This window comes from Triturus cristatus, chromosome 6 (assembly GCF_964204655.1).
Source record: "Triturus cristatus chromosome 6, aTriCri1.1, whole genome shotgun sequence".
Lineage (NCBI taxonomy): Eukaryota > Metazoa > Chordata > Amphibia > Caudata > Salamandridae > Triturus > Triturus cristatus.
In genome coordinates this window covers 331,173,399-331,188,639 of record NC_140589.1, presented here as the reverse complement: position 1 = coordinate 331,188,639, position 15,241 = coordinate 331,173,399, and the positions used below count along the sequence as shown (strand labels likewise).

Below are 15,241 nucleotides of genomic sequence, written 5' to 3'. Positions count from 1 at the left end.
CTATTGTACAAGAAGCCGGTGGCCAGGGTCTGTAAGGGACACATTTTCGCAACCATGGCTGCTGCTGTTTTCAGTGGCACTGGAGCCACTTGAGTGTGCACTACGGGAAAGGCCCAGTAGTGGAGTATTGGATTGTCAAGTGATTCATATATGGTTTCCTTGTGTGCAGATAATACTCTCCTGTATCTGATGGAGACTTAGCTGAGTCTGCAGGAAGGCATGGAAATGCTGGGTGAGTGGGTTATAATATGGGCTGAAAGTAAACTGGGGAAAATCCTGTTTGTTCCTGGTTTTCCTGGTCTGTGTTCTGACTGACCCAATGCACATTGACACCCCTTAAATGGGAGCCGAATACTTTGGTATCTGAGGGTACAGATCAACCATAGCAATGAATATCTTATAGCAGGAAACTTCAGAGAAATTGTATCTGGGATTAGATTCTCCATCTCCTTTTGGACTAGGATCCCCCTTTCACCCATGGGACGGGTAGCTATTTCTAAAATGTGAACTTTGCTAAGATTACTATGCCACTTTGTGGCCATCCCTGTCGTCTTCAAAAAAGGGTTTTTCAAAGAAATTACCAGCCTCCTAATGGATTTAGGCCCATATTTATCAATATATCATGCAAGACACTGCGCTGTGTGAAAGGGAGAGGGCAGGAATGTGCCCTATTTAACATTTTACTGCGCATCCCTGCTCTCTGATTGCACTGGCACACAATTGCTGCCTAGCACCAATGAAGGCACAATTGCACCATGGTTCAAGGGTGCCTGTGTTGTAGGCAGGAATGTTTTTGTGCAGGAAGGTAATGCTCAGAGGGGAACTAAATATATTTCTCCTTGTTGCGCCTCTGGTGGGGAGGCATACAGTTAAGATACATTCTCACATCTACCAGTGTTGGTAAATCTGGAAATGTGTCCGATTGCATGTTGAATGCATGAGAACACTGATGCTCCACCCATGGCACACCTCCCTGCCGCAGAGTAACAGAAGGTAGTGATTTGTGCTGCCTTGTGTCACTCTAGATTTATTAAGCCACCAAGGTAGCCTTGCGTAGCTTGGTAAATCTCATATAGGTTTTGTGTCACCCTTGCATCGCGCAAGGGTGAAGCAAAACCTTGATAAATATAGACCTTAATTTGGATGACTGAAAGGAAAAGATTGGCCACTGCAATGGCTATAAAGTCCCTATATGAGGGTGATATGGGAATGCCAAACCTAGAGGTGTGCTACTGTGCAGTGCAGTTGATCTGGATAATGCGAAGAATTGCAGAAACAGGGGAACAGGAAAGCTTAGAGATCGGAGCCACTCTTGGTGAGGGGGAGGTTTGAAGCTACTGCTGGGGAACATGAAGGGAGTGAGGTATTACCACAAGGCCGTCCATGTGGCTATTCACTTCTGACAAAAATAGGTAAGTAGATCTGATAGTGGGGTGATTATGCACTGTAGATACCACTGTAGTGTTACTGGGATTCAGGGAACTGGCATGGACAGAGGTTGGGAATCAGGTTGTGGGCAGCCTATATCAGGCTAGCCCAATGTGCCCTTATGAGAGCCTACGGGATGATACTGGTATCTTGGAGAGGACAATTCACAACGTAGGCCACCTTGGTGCAAGCAGCGAGGCAAACATGGGTGGTGGAAGAGACATAGCCAGAGAGGTAGTCTCTAGAATTCTCACACTAGGTAATTGTAGACATGCTATATGGAACCATGGAGCCTGCCTTCTACCTCAAGGTACCCTCAGTAAAGGTTTGTTAAATATGCATAGGAGAGAGATGATGAATGGTGCATGGACCGGTATATTAGGCTATCCAAAGTTGGTTATGAGGAACCCCTGGTTTAAATACACCCTGATAAACTATTTACTCCTGACAGATTTGTCCCTTCAGAAGATAGCCATGTTGTTTCTTGGGTTACCTGACCTCTGCCCCAGATGCCGGCAAATACAGGCTGATTTTTACCATATGGTGTGGGGATGTTCAAAGATTCAGAGGTTTTGGCCCTCTGTTGTGGAATTTACGGGAGAGATTATGGGGAAGACAAATGCTACTGGTTTCCCTGGTGTGTTTACTAGCCAAGCACTAAAGAATGTGTATCAATATATAAATCTTGCCTTGGTGATTGCCAAGAGGAACATAGCAATGGGATGGAAGGCATGCACAATGCCTGAATGTAAGTCATGGCTGAAGGATGAAAAGAAGTGGACAATGGCAGAATTAATTCCCCCAAGACCTGTTAAAGGGTGAGGTGATAGAAGCGTGCTTAGGGGCAGCTGGGTGGGTTTCCTGCTGGTCATTGAAGCTAAATCAGATCATCTTCCGTCATAATGGGAGAGACAAACAAGCATTGGCGAGGCCAACAGGTCTGGCTTATGAATGCACTATCAAGAGGGCGTTCTGCCTCAGCCGGCGGCTAGCCACTGACTTAGAACTGGTGTGGACCAGGGGAACCAGACTGTTTAATAAAAACATGTAGTTTAATGACTGCCCTCCTCCCATCTGTGCTGCTGCCAGAGAAAACCACAATAAATAATCTAGTTATCTAAGACACTTTAATTGCATTACAGTGTCGTGTGTGTGTGTGTGCCCCGGAAAGTTCAACCTCAGGCAGCTGCATAAATAAACAAAATGAAGCACTTTTTTTGGAAGGACACCACTTCTGCCTAATCAAAATATGTACTCCTGGCTCCCAACATGTGGGCGAAGCCAAAGCCCCTTTCTCTTGATGCTCACATAATTGTCTGGCAACAGCTGCACTGTCAAGCCAGTCCATAAAAATGAGGCTGCCTGAGACAAATATTGGGGCATATTATCAAGACAGGCGATAAAATTATCGCCGCTTTAGCGGCAGAAAACTGCCGCTAAAACGGCGATAATCGGCTTGATGATATGCTCTATGGAATTCCAATTGAAGCCCATGTTAAATGTCCTTCACATCTAACATGGGCTTCAATTGGAATTCCATAGAGCATATTATCAAGCCCATTATCGCCGTTTTAGCAGCAGTTTTCTGCCGCTAAAGCGGCGATAATTTTATCGCCTGTCTTGATAATATGCCCCATTGTGTGTAACACGTGACTGGGCCAGTACAAAATATAGGGATGGAATACTGAGTTGCTTTTGGTGACTGATGCACACACCTTCTTGAGTAAACATGACATATAATAATGGTTGGCACCTCTGTGAAGTTTGGATCTTGAAATGCTATACTGACTATAGTGCTTGGTACTAAATATTTACGAAATATATTGCTGCCCGGGGGGGTTAATTCGGTTGACATTGCATTCATTGTGCATTACGCTCATTGGGGTATATGGTTTTCGTCTCCTCAAGTTATTAAGATATGTATTAATGGATCTCAACCAAGACCTGAATAGTAAAATTTCATTCATATGTATAAGATAAGTAAAAACCAATAAAGAGCTAGTAAAAACACGTGTTTACAGGCATTTTCAATCCGCACACAATGACCAGTTACAAGTTTCCGCTCACACTGCATACCGCCACTCCATTTTCGCACAGCACGAGCACACTTTCTTTAATTAATCTAAAACCAAAAAATAATGCCTGTAGGTACAATTGAAAGTGAAACAATTAAATTAAACAAGCCACGAGTGATAAAAACAAAAACTAACACATCACAACAAAGAAATACCCCAGTCATTTTTCTAAGTACCTCCTTGGTAAGACAAAAACGCAATCTACAGTTTTTGGGTGGAGGATAAAAGAGAAACGAAGTCTTTGAAGAGTTATATGTAATTGGATGATAAAAGGTTTAAATCCATTTGTAGCTTTATGTAGGAAGTAGGGGGCAGATTTACAAGCCCCTTGCGCTGCCAGTATGTCACTTTTTGGGACGCACTGGCAGCGCATGTCTCTGCCCCATATTTACAAGGACAGGAAAAGCCACCCTGCGTGGCTATTCCTGTCCTTGTAAATACGGCCCCTTTACAATCAGCACTTTGTGTGAAAGGGGCGTTCCATGGGTGTTGCTGTGGGTGTTCCCACGCAACACCCATGGAACCAGACACATTTCCAGATTTACGAGGAATCATAAACCTGGAAATGCGTCAGTATACTACGCCACCTTAGGGGTGGCGCAACGAGGTGCAACGAGGAGAAATAATTTCATTTCTCTTCATTTTTTTCCTCTTTCAATGTGTGCTGCATTCTACAGCACGCATTGAAAGAGGAAAATGCCAGTAATTATTGTTTACGTACTGGAAGGTGCCCCTTCCTGCACAAAAACAATCTCCCCATGATGCTGGAATCCTTGCACCATGGTGCAAGGGTGCGTGCACTGGCGCATGGCAGCTGATTGCGCGCCAGTGCAGAGGAGAGCACAGGAATGCGACATATCGTTGTAAATATGTTGTATTCCTGTGCTGTGAAAGTGCCCCAGCGTGGCGCAGCCAAAGGGCTTGCGGTGCCGCGCTGTGCGCTGTGGCACTTTCTTGTAAATCTACTTCTAGGTGTTTTGTTTGTTGTTACTTTTTCACTAGAGCGAAACTTGAAGAGGGAATTTTTTTGTTTTGATGCACCAGCAGCGCAAGGGGCTTGTACATAAGCACCATAGCTTATAGTTAAATGACAGTGGTAATGTGGAAAGTGGTTACCTCCACTTCTGAGATAGAAGTGGCCAGAAGTGATCGTTCATCTTGGGCTCCCCTCTCACTTCTTGATCCCCATAGGCTAATGTGCACAGCATGTCAGCATGCTGGAAACAATGGAAGGAGAAAATCAGCACCAGGATCCAAGCTGAGGGATCCAAGTTGCACTGGCTGGTAATGGCAGCAAGAGTGGTTTTACCCCTTGGCCTTTCCAAGTTTCTGATGCTCAGCTTTTTGGACGAGGCCGTTGCTCTGGGTGAGCTACTTCTGCATCTGCTAGAAGGCGGCTGTAGGAAGCACAATAAAGCATAGAGGGGCATATTTACAATAGAGTGGCGAAACTTCTCGTAAAGCCAAGAAGTCTCTGTCACTTAGAAACTCATTTACAAGAATAAGTGCAGCCCTGCATTTCCCACTGCGCTAGCGCTTCATTTAGCAGCCTAGCGCCAACTCAGGCACCCTTGCACCATAGTGCAAGGCTGTCTGCGTTGAGGGGAAGAATGTTTAATTGCAGCAATGGAGATCTTGAAGTTTGTTTCTGTGCAGTAAGGGAGATCTTGAGGTGGCGTTTTGTAACTTTTTATGTCTGCTGCTTAATACAGTACACATAGAAGTTTCAAAATGTCATTTTATTAAAGATTGTTTATGTTTAGGAAGGGAGACCTTCCTGCACATAAACAATCATTGGTGTTGCGCTTTTTTCCATGTGCGGCCCAAAGCAGCACACATGGAAACAGCAAAAACAAGGAGAAATAAAGCATTTCTCCTCATTTCGCCTCTTTAAAAACAGGTTTTCCCTGGTCTTAATTTTGCCGCTGCCTCTTATTTACATCACCCTTGTAAATAGGGTGCAGCGCCAAAATCAATTAGTGTTGCGTTGGAACACCCACAGCAACACCCATTGCCCTCCCCTCACACGCTAAGTACAGCGTGAGAGGGTGCCTTATTTACAAGGCAGCGTTAAATCACATCAAGTGGCTTAATGCTGCCTCGTAAATAAGGCGAAGTCCCTGTCACCACCACATTGTCACTAAAAGTGACGCTGTGGTGGCGATAGGGGCTTGTAAATATGCCCCTGAGAGTCATGAATTCGGGATTGCCTTGAGCAGATTCATCATGCTAGGCTGTGATGAGGAATAGCCTTAGAGCGAAGATGGAAGTGGGACGGAGTGTCCTGCTAAACTGGGTGAAGCTGGGCAGTGGGTCTCCATGAGCCGTTTATGTTTACTACCTTCTGCTCTTCCATTTTTGCTGGTATCCTGAGCTGTTTGGAATTTGGAGCCAGGTTTTCCTAAATAAAGAACTCTTTATACACTCAGTGGCACCAACAGAATCACAAAAGGATCACATCGTGTCTGCACTGATTGGTTCTGGTATTTGCCTGGTGCTGTGTGACAGTGTGTGTTCTGGACTCACACTGTAACTGCCCAATGGCTCGTATACTTCTGGAACGGTTCTGCAGTCTTGGAAACCTTCTTCCCTAACCACCAGGAGTAGCCTGCTGTCAAATGTGGACAAACCATCACCTGGCCAATATTGAAAAGAGTCTTTCCTCAGTCCCAATATCACTTCTTGAGGTAACTTCAGTAAGCTTCCAGAAAAGGGAGCTGACTAAAGTTACTGGCAACTGAAAAGTTGCACTCAGCAACTGGAAAACCTCCGTCATTAGGGTCCTTTCCAGCGTGCAGCTTTGTCCAGTCTTGTTCCTCAGTTTCCTAGGCAATTCTATTGGCTTACTATCATACCAAAGTAAAATGTGATTCATGTCTGTAGCTCATTGAGACAAATGTTCTTTCATCGTAGCCTTCTTTTTTTTGAATGGCCACATACTTCAACAATTCCCTTTGGATATATTCTTTCCTTGCTGCCTAAGTTGTTTGCTCAGATGCAACTGACTGGGGCGGCTCCTCCGTAAGGGCTCAGGAGTGTCGCCCCACTGCCCAGAGCCAGCAGATGATAAAATAAATGATAATAACACAATGCTATTATCATTTTATTTATTGCTGTTTGAACTGTGATGGAGTCTAAGCAATGAGTATACTGCCGGGCATGGCAGGGAGGAGTAATAGTGGGCACTTATAAGTGCACGTCAGTTTGGCCGGCCGTCTTTGGCTGGCCAAGCATACATGCGCACTTATGTTTCTCCAACCCAGCTGTGTTGCATAGGCTCACAGGCACTGTCTGAGCAGCAAACAAGGGTTCTCAGACCCATCCTGCTGCTACTGTCATGTTAGGTTTAGCATGAGAGTAGCATCTAGATTGGGTGGGGAGCCTGTGCTTTGAGGCCCATCCACTTCCGAGCCGAATGAGAGGAGCAATGAGGCAGCCGGCAGCGTCCGCTGGAGCGGAGAGGCAGGTAAGTATTTTATACTCCCCCCCCCCCCCGGCCGCCCTACCACTTTAGATAGGATGCAGCCGCCACTGGCAACTGAATTCTCATTCTCTTGTAAGTATCTTTGAAGATGTGTTTTATCCTGGCCATTTCATATTGCGAGGTGTTCAACCGGCAGCAGATCTAGATTTAATTCCAGACCCACTGCATCATCGTGCAATATAATTTTAGAAACCATGGTGGCAATGGTAATCCATCTCAGTGTCTGTCAGGAGATACGGAAATAATCTAAATGAGAGAGTGAACTATGGGAGCGTAGCATGAATGTGAAGGCCCTCTCTCTTCGGTGCATGAGTTACCACCAATCCAGTAGGCTAGGATCATTCATCAGGTCTTTTATTATCCTTTTATCACCCACTTGCTTCATCTCAGCGATACCAGATTTATCAAGCACTGGGTTTAAAACTGTGGGCCAGATGTTCAAGGCTTTTTTCAGCTTGCAAACGGCCCGATTCCCCATTTGCGACCTGAAAAAGCTTTTTTAAATGTACAAATCGGTCGTAAAACATTCATACTTTACCGACTCCATGAAGGAGGTGGTAACCCATTTGCAAACAGGAAGGGGTCCCCAAGGGACCCCTTCCCCTTTGTGAATGTGGGTGCCAGCATTTTTTAAGAGCAGGCATTGGTCCCACGGACCACTGCTTGTTCTTAAAAAATGTAAAGGAAATATTTCATTTTTCTTTTTTAAATGCATCCCGTTGTCCTTTAAGGAAAACTGACTGCATATCAAAATAAAAAACTGCTTTATTAAAAAAGCAGTCACATACATAGTGATCTACTGACCGCAGCAGGACACCATCCCTGTGAGTGTCAGCCATTCCCAATGGGTCGCAAATTGCGACCTGCCTCATGAATATTAATAAAGCAGGTTCCTTGCGACCCATTGGGAATTGCAACCAGTGTAAAATACACTGTTGCACATAGCTGTTTGCTATTTCCTAGCAGCGAATCACAAAAATTCACTATTATGAAATCATAAACAGAGGTCTATGTACATCTGGCCCTATATTCAATCTCCTCCTTGTGTTATAATTGTCCTTCACAGAGAGCAACAGTTTTGAAAGCTTGCTTACAGTCTGCCTCTTGTGTCCAATAGATACGTATAAACAGGTAACAAATGTTGGAATTGTAGGGTGATTTTGATTGCAGCATACTAGCCCATTGAGCCGGACCATGTTTTCAGGATTTTGGCTGTTCTGGGCTTTCTCCTCAAAATGGCACTTCCCTCTTTCCAGATTGATTCAGGTGTGAAGATATGGATTTACTAGTGTGGTATACTTTTCCTACCCAGTCTCTATGCAGTTTGTCACTCGCCGGTGGGGGTTCGGTGTGTCTCCTGTAAAAGGCTATGTCTGAGCATTTAGAGTTGAGGAATGTTAAGATCTTTTTCCTCTTTATAAAATGTATTAACCCATACATATTTTGTGACATGGTTGATAAGTCTTTGTGCCTAGCGGAACACATCATAGTTCTGTAATCTGACATGTATACTGATAGCAGATCAGTCTTGTTAACCAAATTATATGGCCACAAAAGCAACCTAAATTGTTTTTGAATGTGCCTTGCACTTCATATAACATTGGCCCATTGAGTGCCTGGGTTCCACTGGACGGTGCAGAAGTCCAGCTAGATGTACACCAGCTTAAGGACATCTGATATCTCATACTGGCAAGGCAGCATTCATGTGTGCTGGTCTGTCATTTTAGCAGGAGCGGCCTGAATTTGATGAGGTAAGAGAAGGACTCTATGGTGGGAATTATGGGCCTCATTTATGAAAAGTGTTGCATCGCTGCATGAAAACAGTGATGCAACAGTTTTCAGTGTGCCATCCTTGTGATACCATGGATGCGCCGTATTTACTATACTGCACTCCATGTCGCAACGATATACAGATATGTCAGTATTTCTGACGTATCTGTAGGCACAGTAATGACGCATTGCTGGAGCGTGTTGCAAAAGTGATGCTACTCCAGAAGTGGATTATTACACATGGGCAGGTCCATTGTTAAAGGAGGTTGCGTCAGTCTTATACCTACTGTGAGGCAGACGTAAAATTTTGATGCAGTCACGTCCTAGAATTGGAATAGTGAAATCTCATAGATTTCACGGCGCCACTTCTGTGACCCTTTTTAATGGAGGAACACCCACCTTGCATACATCATACCTGATGCAGGTATAATATAGCGCAGGGCTTTACAAAGTGACGCATGTGCTTAGATGCATCACTTTGTAAATATGGAGCAAAGTGATGCATTTTTTACGCTGCCGCAGCGTCACAAATATGATGCCCCAAATAGTCGGGAGTGACCCTTTTCTAAAATGTTTTTATCTTATATACATTGTCACCTACCTGCGTTCTGTGAGAACTACCTGATGTTGATTGCTTCCGGTATCTAGTCTCTGGGACTTGCGCTTAATTGTCTGGACCTATGTTGTGTGCTCAATGAGCTTCCTTTATAATCAAATCTCAATCTCCCACTTCCTTGGATTTTATGAAGCCCAATGCTCATACAAGAGCCGTGAAGGAAGCCATTGCTATATAGTTGTGTACTACTGACATTATGCTGCTATGCTCTCACAAGGTGAACAATTGCCATCTTTTTAGCCCACCTGCAAATCGAAAACTATGCAAGATAGAGAGAGAAGGATGTTGGCGACGCTGTATACCACACTGCTAAAGTTTGAGCACATGCATAGTATGTGTTGTCATTCCTATTTAAAATTTTAAAAGAAAATCCAAGTTTTAAAAGTGTACAATTAAACTTTTTTGTTTCTGCAGAATGATTGTGGAAGATGCAGAAGCGGGGCTGTTCACTGTAACTCTGTTCAGAAAAGTGATGGAGGATTTCAAAAACAAAGCAAGACAAAACAAGTATGTAAATGCAGTCTGTCTTTTTTGTGTATCTTTATATGCTGACGGCTTTTCATAACATTGCATAACCGCTTTGCTTTTTCGAAAAGTCAGAGGGTCCTTCCAAAACTTCTAATCGTATGCTTAATTAGAAGAGCTATGAAAAGTGCAGCCCTGCCTCAGGGCTCCCAGCCTCTAATATACTTGAAATTGTGAAAGCTCTTGGATAGGATCCTATATGTCGTTCCATACCCTGAATCCACTAAGACCTACTTGCCTGATGAAGGGGCAAAAGATGGAGAGCCCCTGGAAACAGATGTCAAGCTTCCATTTCTATAGCTCTCCTTCTAGGATTAATGAGCTGTCCTTGCTAATCAGAGGATAATCCTATTGCAAAACCCTAAGTCACAGCAGGAACTGAAATTGTCTGGGGATCAGTTCACGTGACCAAGCTCAATGGTTCAAAATAAATGATAATGCTAATTTCTGAACATAAACAGGGTCATTGTAGCTTCATAAGAGATTCCAGGGATTGTACACCACTTCCTTCATCTTATCCCTTGTGGTAGAGGAAATCCTGGGCCCTCCCCAAATTTAACATAATTATTTCAAATATTACACTCTGAATATGCCTTAATTCAAAAGTTCTGTGTTTGATTTATTATTAGTTTTCTTTATTTTGAAGACTTCTCTTATTTTTTTTTATTTTGTCACAGGGAAGCCATGTAATTCTCCACTCTTCCCTTCACTCTCACCTGCAATCTTCCTCCCGTACCTTGTCCTCAAGGGAGTTTGGCGATTCCACATGTGGTAACAGCTTGACTTTTCTAGCCTAGGGCCATCCCTGACGAGCATCAAAAAGAAAAAGTATCAGTCAGAATTATAATGTAACAAATCCCAGCTGAGACCTGCCCGGATTTTATCAAGTTTCCTGAGTGAAGAAGGGCTTCTCACTTTGGTCAGGGCCTCTCTGACTCATATACTTGTCTAAAAAGAGACCACCATTCAGTTGCTTTAGGGGGGGCATCAGATAACCATACCCGAGCCACACATAACCTGCCACAAAATATCATTATTGACAATAGGCATTTGGTACCACCATCACATTGAGATTTAACACCCATCAAAATCTCTTTAGGGGGTTAAGACATGTGAAGGCTGGGGCAATAAGACATTAGCCTAGTTACATCAGTCTGAAACTGCTGTAGGGCAGGGCATACCGCAAACATATGTACCATGTCTGCTGAAAGCAGCCTACATTTTTGGCACCTAGTTTTATACCCGGAAACATTTGCACCCCATTTAGAGATTACTTCTAGCGTGTAATATAAAAGACAGATAGTCTTGAATTGTTGCAGTTTCAAGTTTATAGAATAGATTTATCTATCCAAAATCTCAAGTGCCCTCTGTATCTCTGAAATGTGAACATCAGTCTCAAGTTGCCGACTCAATTTTGAAGCCAGTAGAACGTTGTCATCCGTTTACATGCTGGCAAAGAACGTGGTATACCAAGCTCCATTGGGTAATTACAATGTGTCAGGAAGTAATCTCTCATTTGTAAATATTTAAAGAAAAAGTGATGCGGGAGCCCATAGCTAGCCTGTAATCCGGAAAATGAGCAAAAGCCTTTTAAATCGCACACCTGCCCGATGGTCTGAAACCCGTGTAGGGCCCAGGCCTTCCCATTTGGATCTTGAAACACTAACGGAAAAGCAGGATTATACCACAACGGCGTTTCTTTATTTAAAAAAGAGATTAAATATTTGTTGCTTATTTCCTGCCAATTGCAAATAGTATCCTTCACGGCCTTAAAGTGAACCCTCTTGTAATAGTTTGGGTCCCCCATCCTGTATAAGAAAAGCCTATAGTCTACACCCAGCACTATTGATAGTAGAAGTCTACTTGATCTGGGTCTGCCAGGGTAATAGGCTGGACAAGCGCCCCAAAAACATAGTCTAGAAGTGCAACTTAAAATCCTGGAGTTGAAGCCCCCCTTACTTATATGGGAGCTTCATTAGTCGAATTGCTTGTCTCAATCACTTGTAGCCCCATATAAAACTTCCATGACTCCTTCCAGGTGCCTAAAAAAGGAATCCGGGACCTGGAAAAGGATGGTGCGAAAAAGAGTAAGAAATTTCTGAAGGATATTCATTTTAGCTGTATTGCATCGTCCAATTATAGTAAGTGTTAGTTTATTCCATGCCTTCATTTTGGAATGACTGATATTAACATGGGCTCATAATTCAATTTGATTATTTCCCCCACCTCTGAACACACTTTGACACCAAGATATGCAGCGGTCTAAATTACCCCTACCATTAGGACATCTGGCTCAAAGTTCACAAGGACCTGTGTTTTAAAGATGTTTAGCTTATACCCTGAAAACTTGCCACATTCAGTGGCCTCCTTATCAGCCTGTCCCAGAGCAGACAGCAGATTTGATGCAAATACAATCACATCATCTGCGTATGCAGTAATTTTGAGTTCATGACCCCTGAACATCAATGGCCGGATGCCGGGGTTCTTAAGTATGGCTCAATATACAACGCGTATAAAAGGGGAGACAACGGGCATCCCTGTCGAGTTCCACTGTATATCTGAAATGTACTTGAATACCTGCCTGAATATATCACCCTTGCACAAGGGGTCTTATATAATGCCTGTAGTATTTGCATGTATTTGTCACCGACACCAAAAGCGCAGAGCGTAGCCCACATACAGTTCCAGGCCATGCAATCAAAGGCCTTCTCGGCGTCTAATAAGATCATTCCTATTCTGGTGTTGATTTCCCTACACGGTCAAAATTTAGCAACTGCTGTATTAGTGTGACTAGTAGTGTCCCTTCCTGGTATGAATCGATGTTGTTGTTCAGAGACTAGCATCGGAAGGAAGGGGCAAGTCTCATCGCCAAGACCTTAGCAAACCACTGAGCATCCGAATTGATCAGGGAGATAAGTCGGAAAGTCCTCTGATGGCTTGCCTTTCTTCAAAAATACAATGATGTTGGTTACATTCCAGGAGTCGGGGATTTCCCCACCATCATAAATATGCTGTGTAAGCTTTAAGAATTCCCTATCTAGTATATCCTTAAATGCCTTATAAAACTCTTAAGTGAAGAGCATACTCCCTGCCGCCTTGCTTGAAGGGGGAGCTGCCAAGGCCGCCTCCTCCTCTCCCATAGAGAACTGAGCTTTTAGCTCGCTACCCTGATCATCCCTTAAGTGGGGCAACCTACACTTCTGTATGTATGTCGTGATCTCCGACAGGCAATCTATAAAGGCTGAAAGTATAGATCCTGATAGAACAAAGAGAACTTCTTGATAATAAAGTCAGGGTTCGTATGAGAAATACCATCCATGCCTTTGATACATTGTATCATACTTTAGACTGCCTATCTGCGATTTGATAAGCTAAATCTCGACCGACCCTGCCACCATATTCGTATTGCAGAGCTTTTTTCTTGGCATACTTAGCTGCGATCTGCTCTTTTAGCTCCCACTTCGTCACTGACTGTTTTTCAATTCGTTGTAAAAAGATAACCTGCTTGTAAGTGACACCTTGAACAATTTTCTGGCCGTGAGAAATTTCGAGTTGCATAATTTCTTGCCGCAGACAATGAAGGGTGTCGCTGTACCTTTGTTATTAGTAAGAAATTCCCATAACAAACCTGAGGTGTAAATCACATAATCATCATTGGACAATAGATGACGGGGAAATGAAAACTTAGGGGCAGATTTACAAGCCCCTTGCGCTGTCAATACGTCACTTTTTGTGACGCACTGACAGCACATTTCTCTGCCCCATATTTACAAGGACAGGAAAAGCCACCCTACGTGGCTTTTCCAGTCCTTGTAAACATGGCCTCTTTACACGCAGCACTTTGCCTGAAACAGGCATTCCATGGGTGTTGCTTTGGGTGTTCCCACGCAACACCCATGGAACCAGACACATTTCCAGATTTACGAGGATTCGTAAACCTGGAAATGCGTCAGTATGCTACACCATTGAAAGAGAAAATGACTGTAGTGATTGTTTTTGTGCACAAAAACAATCTCCCCATGACGCAGACATCCTTGCACCATGGTGCAAGGGTGCCTGCGCAGCCGCATGGCAGCTGTTTTTGCGCTAGTGCAGGGTAGAGCACAGGAATGCGACATATTGTACATATGTCGCATTCCTGTGCTCTGAAAGAGCCTCAGCGTGGCGCAGCCAAAGGGCTTGCGATGCCACGCTGAGGCATCCTTCTTGTAAATCTGCCGCCTTAGATCGCATAGCTCAACAATTGATAAGACAGAGGGGCATATTCACAAGGACTTATCTCTGATTTATCTCCACCTTAACGCATCAAAAGTGGAGATAGATTCAACACCCCGTTCACAAGCCGGTGCAAACTTCAGACTGCAGACATCGCCATTATTCCCGCGATAAATGCCCCAAAAGTTATCCCCATGGTGGATACCACCAACTTACCCTAATGAGATGCTGAGTAGGCGTTCCTGTGGAAAAACACCCAAAAAAACCACACCACTTTCACAACAAACTGCCAGATCGGCGAAGCGAACCAAATACAGGTGATAAGCCGCGGTAGCAGCAGGGAATTAACACCTGCCTTTGTCTGGTGTTAAGCAGGACGACTACCTGCAGCATAAAAGGGAGCCCAGCCAAGAGCCACACCAGAAGACCCACAGATGCCATGGAGAAAATGATCAGGCAACGCGGATACCCATGAGGGCCACAACACTCACCGCAACCACCCCAGGCCCACCGCCACCCCCAGGACCTGTCCCGCCCCCCCCAGACATACACCTACCGTGTACGACACAAGAGCCACAAAAAGCGCATGATGACGCACATTGGCAAAAATAAAACACACATGTGTGGCCAGAAGAACGAGAAACAGTCACACAGCACTGAAGTAACAACCAAAAACTTTATTGAAATACAACACAAAACACCAATGCGGAAGACGCATGTTGGGTCCGTCAGCGGCAATCTCAACGTCACAGCCTGGAAAATAAAGCACAAAATCAGGACGTGTGTCATGCTCACACAGGAGTGAGACACAGAGAAACAGAGAAGGAATGAAAGCCAGAGAGAGAAAGAGAGGGCAGTAAAGGAAAGGAAGGGAGAGAGAGAGAGAGAGAGAGAGAGAGAGAGAGAGAGAGAGAGAGAGAGAGAGAGGGAAGGGAGAGAGATAGAGACACCGCCGCCCCTGCGCACCCAGGCCCCACTGCTCACCTGCTGCCACCGGTGTGTCCACCAGTTGGTACACCACGTACCCGTGCAAGCTCCAGGCCCCGGTCCCGCCACCATGGCATGGTCCACATCATGCGGACCCGTCCCGCGGCCCAGCTGGTCTCACACATGACGCTAAGTCCTGAG

The 15,241-nt window shown here is 44.4% G+C and overlaps 1 protein-coding gene across 2 annotated transcripts in view; it reads left to right on the top strand.

The window, feature by feature from the left end:
- The window catches only part of ATP6V1C2 (ATPase H+ transporting V1 subunit C2), a 283,506-nt gene that overhangs the window by 226,274 nt on the left and 41,991 nt on the right, over window positions 1-15,241 (top strand). For both annotated transcript variants that reach the window (XM_085610702.1, XM_085610700.1), the window contains one exon: window positions 9,788-9,880. In XM_085610702.1, the coding sequence (XP_085466828.1) occupies window positions 9,788-9,880 (93 nt within the window). The remainder of the gene's footprint in view (window positions 1-9,787; window positions 9,881-15,241) is intronic.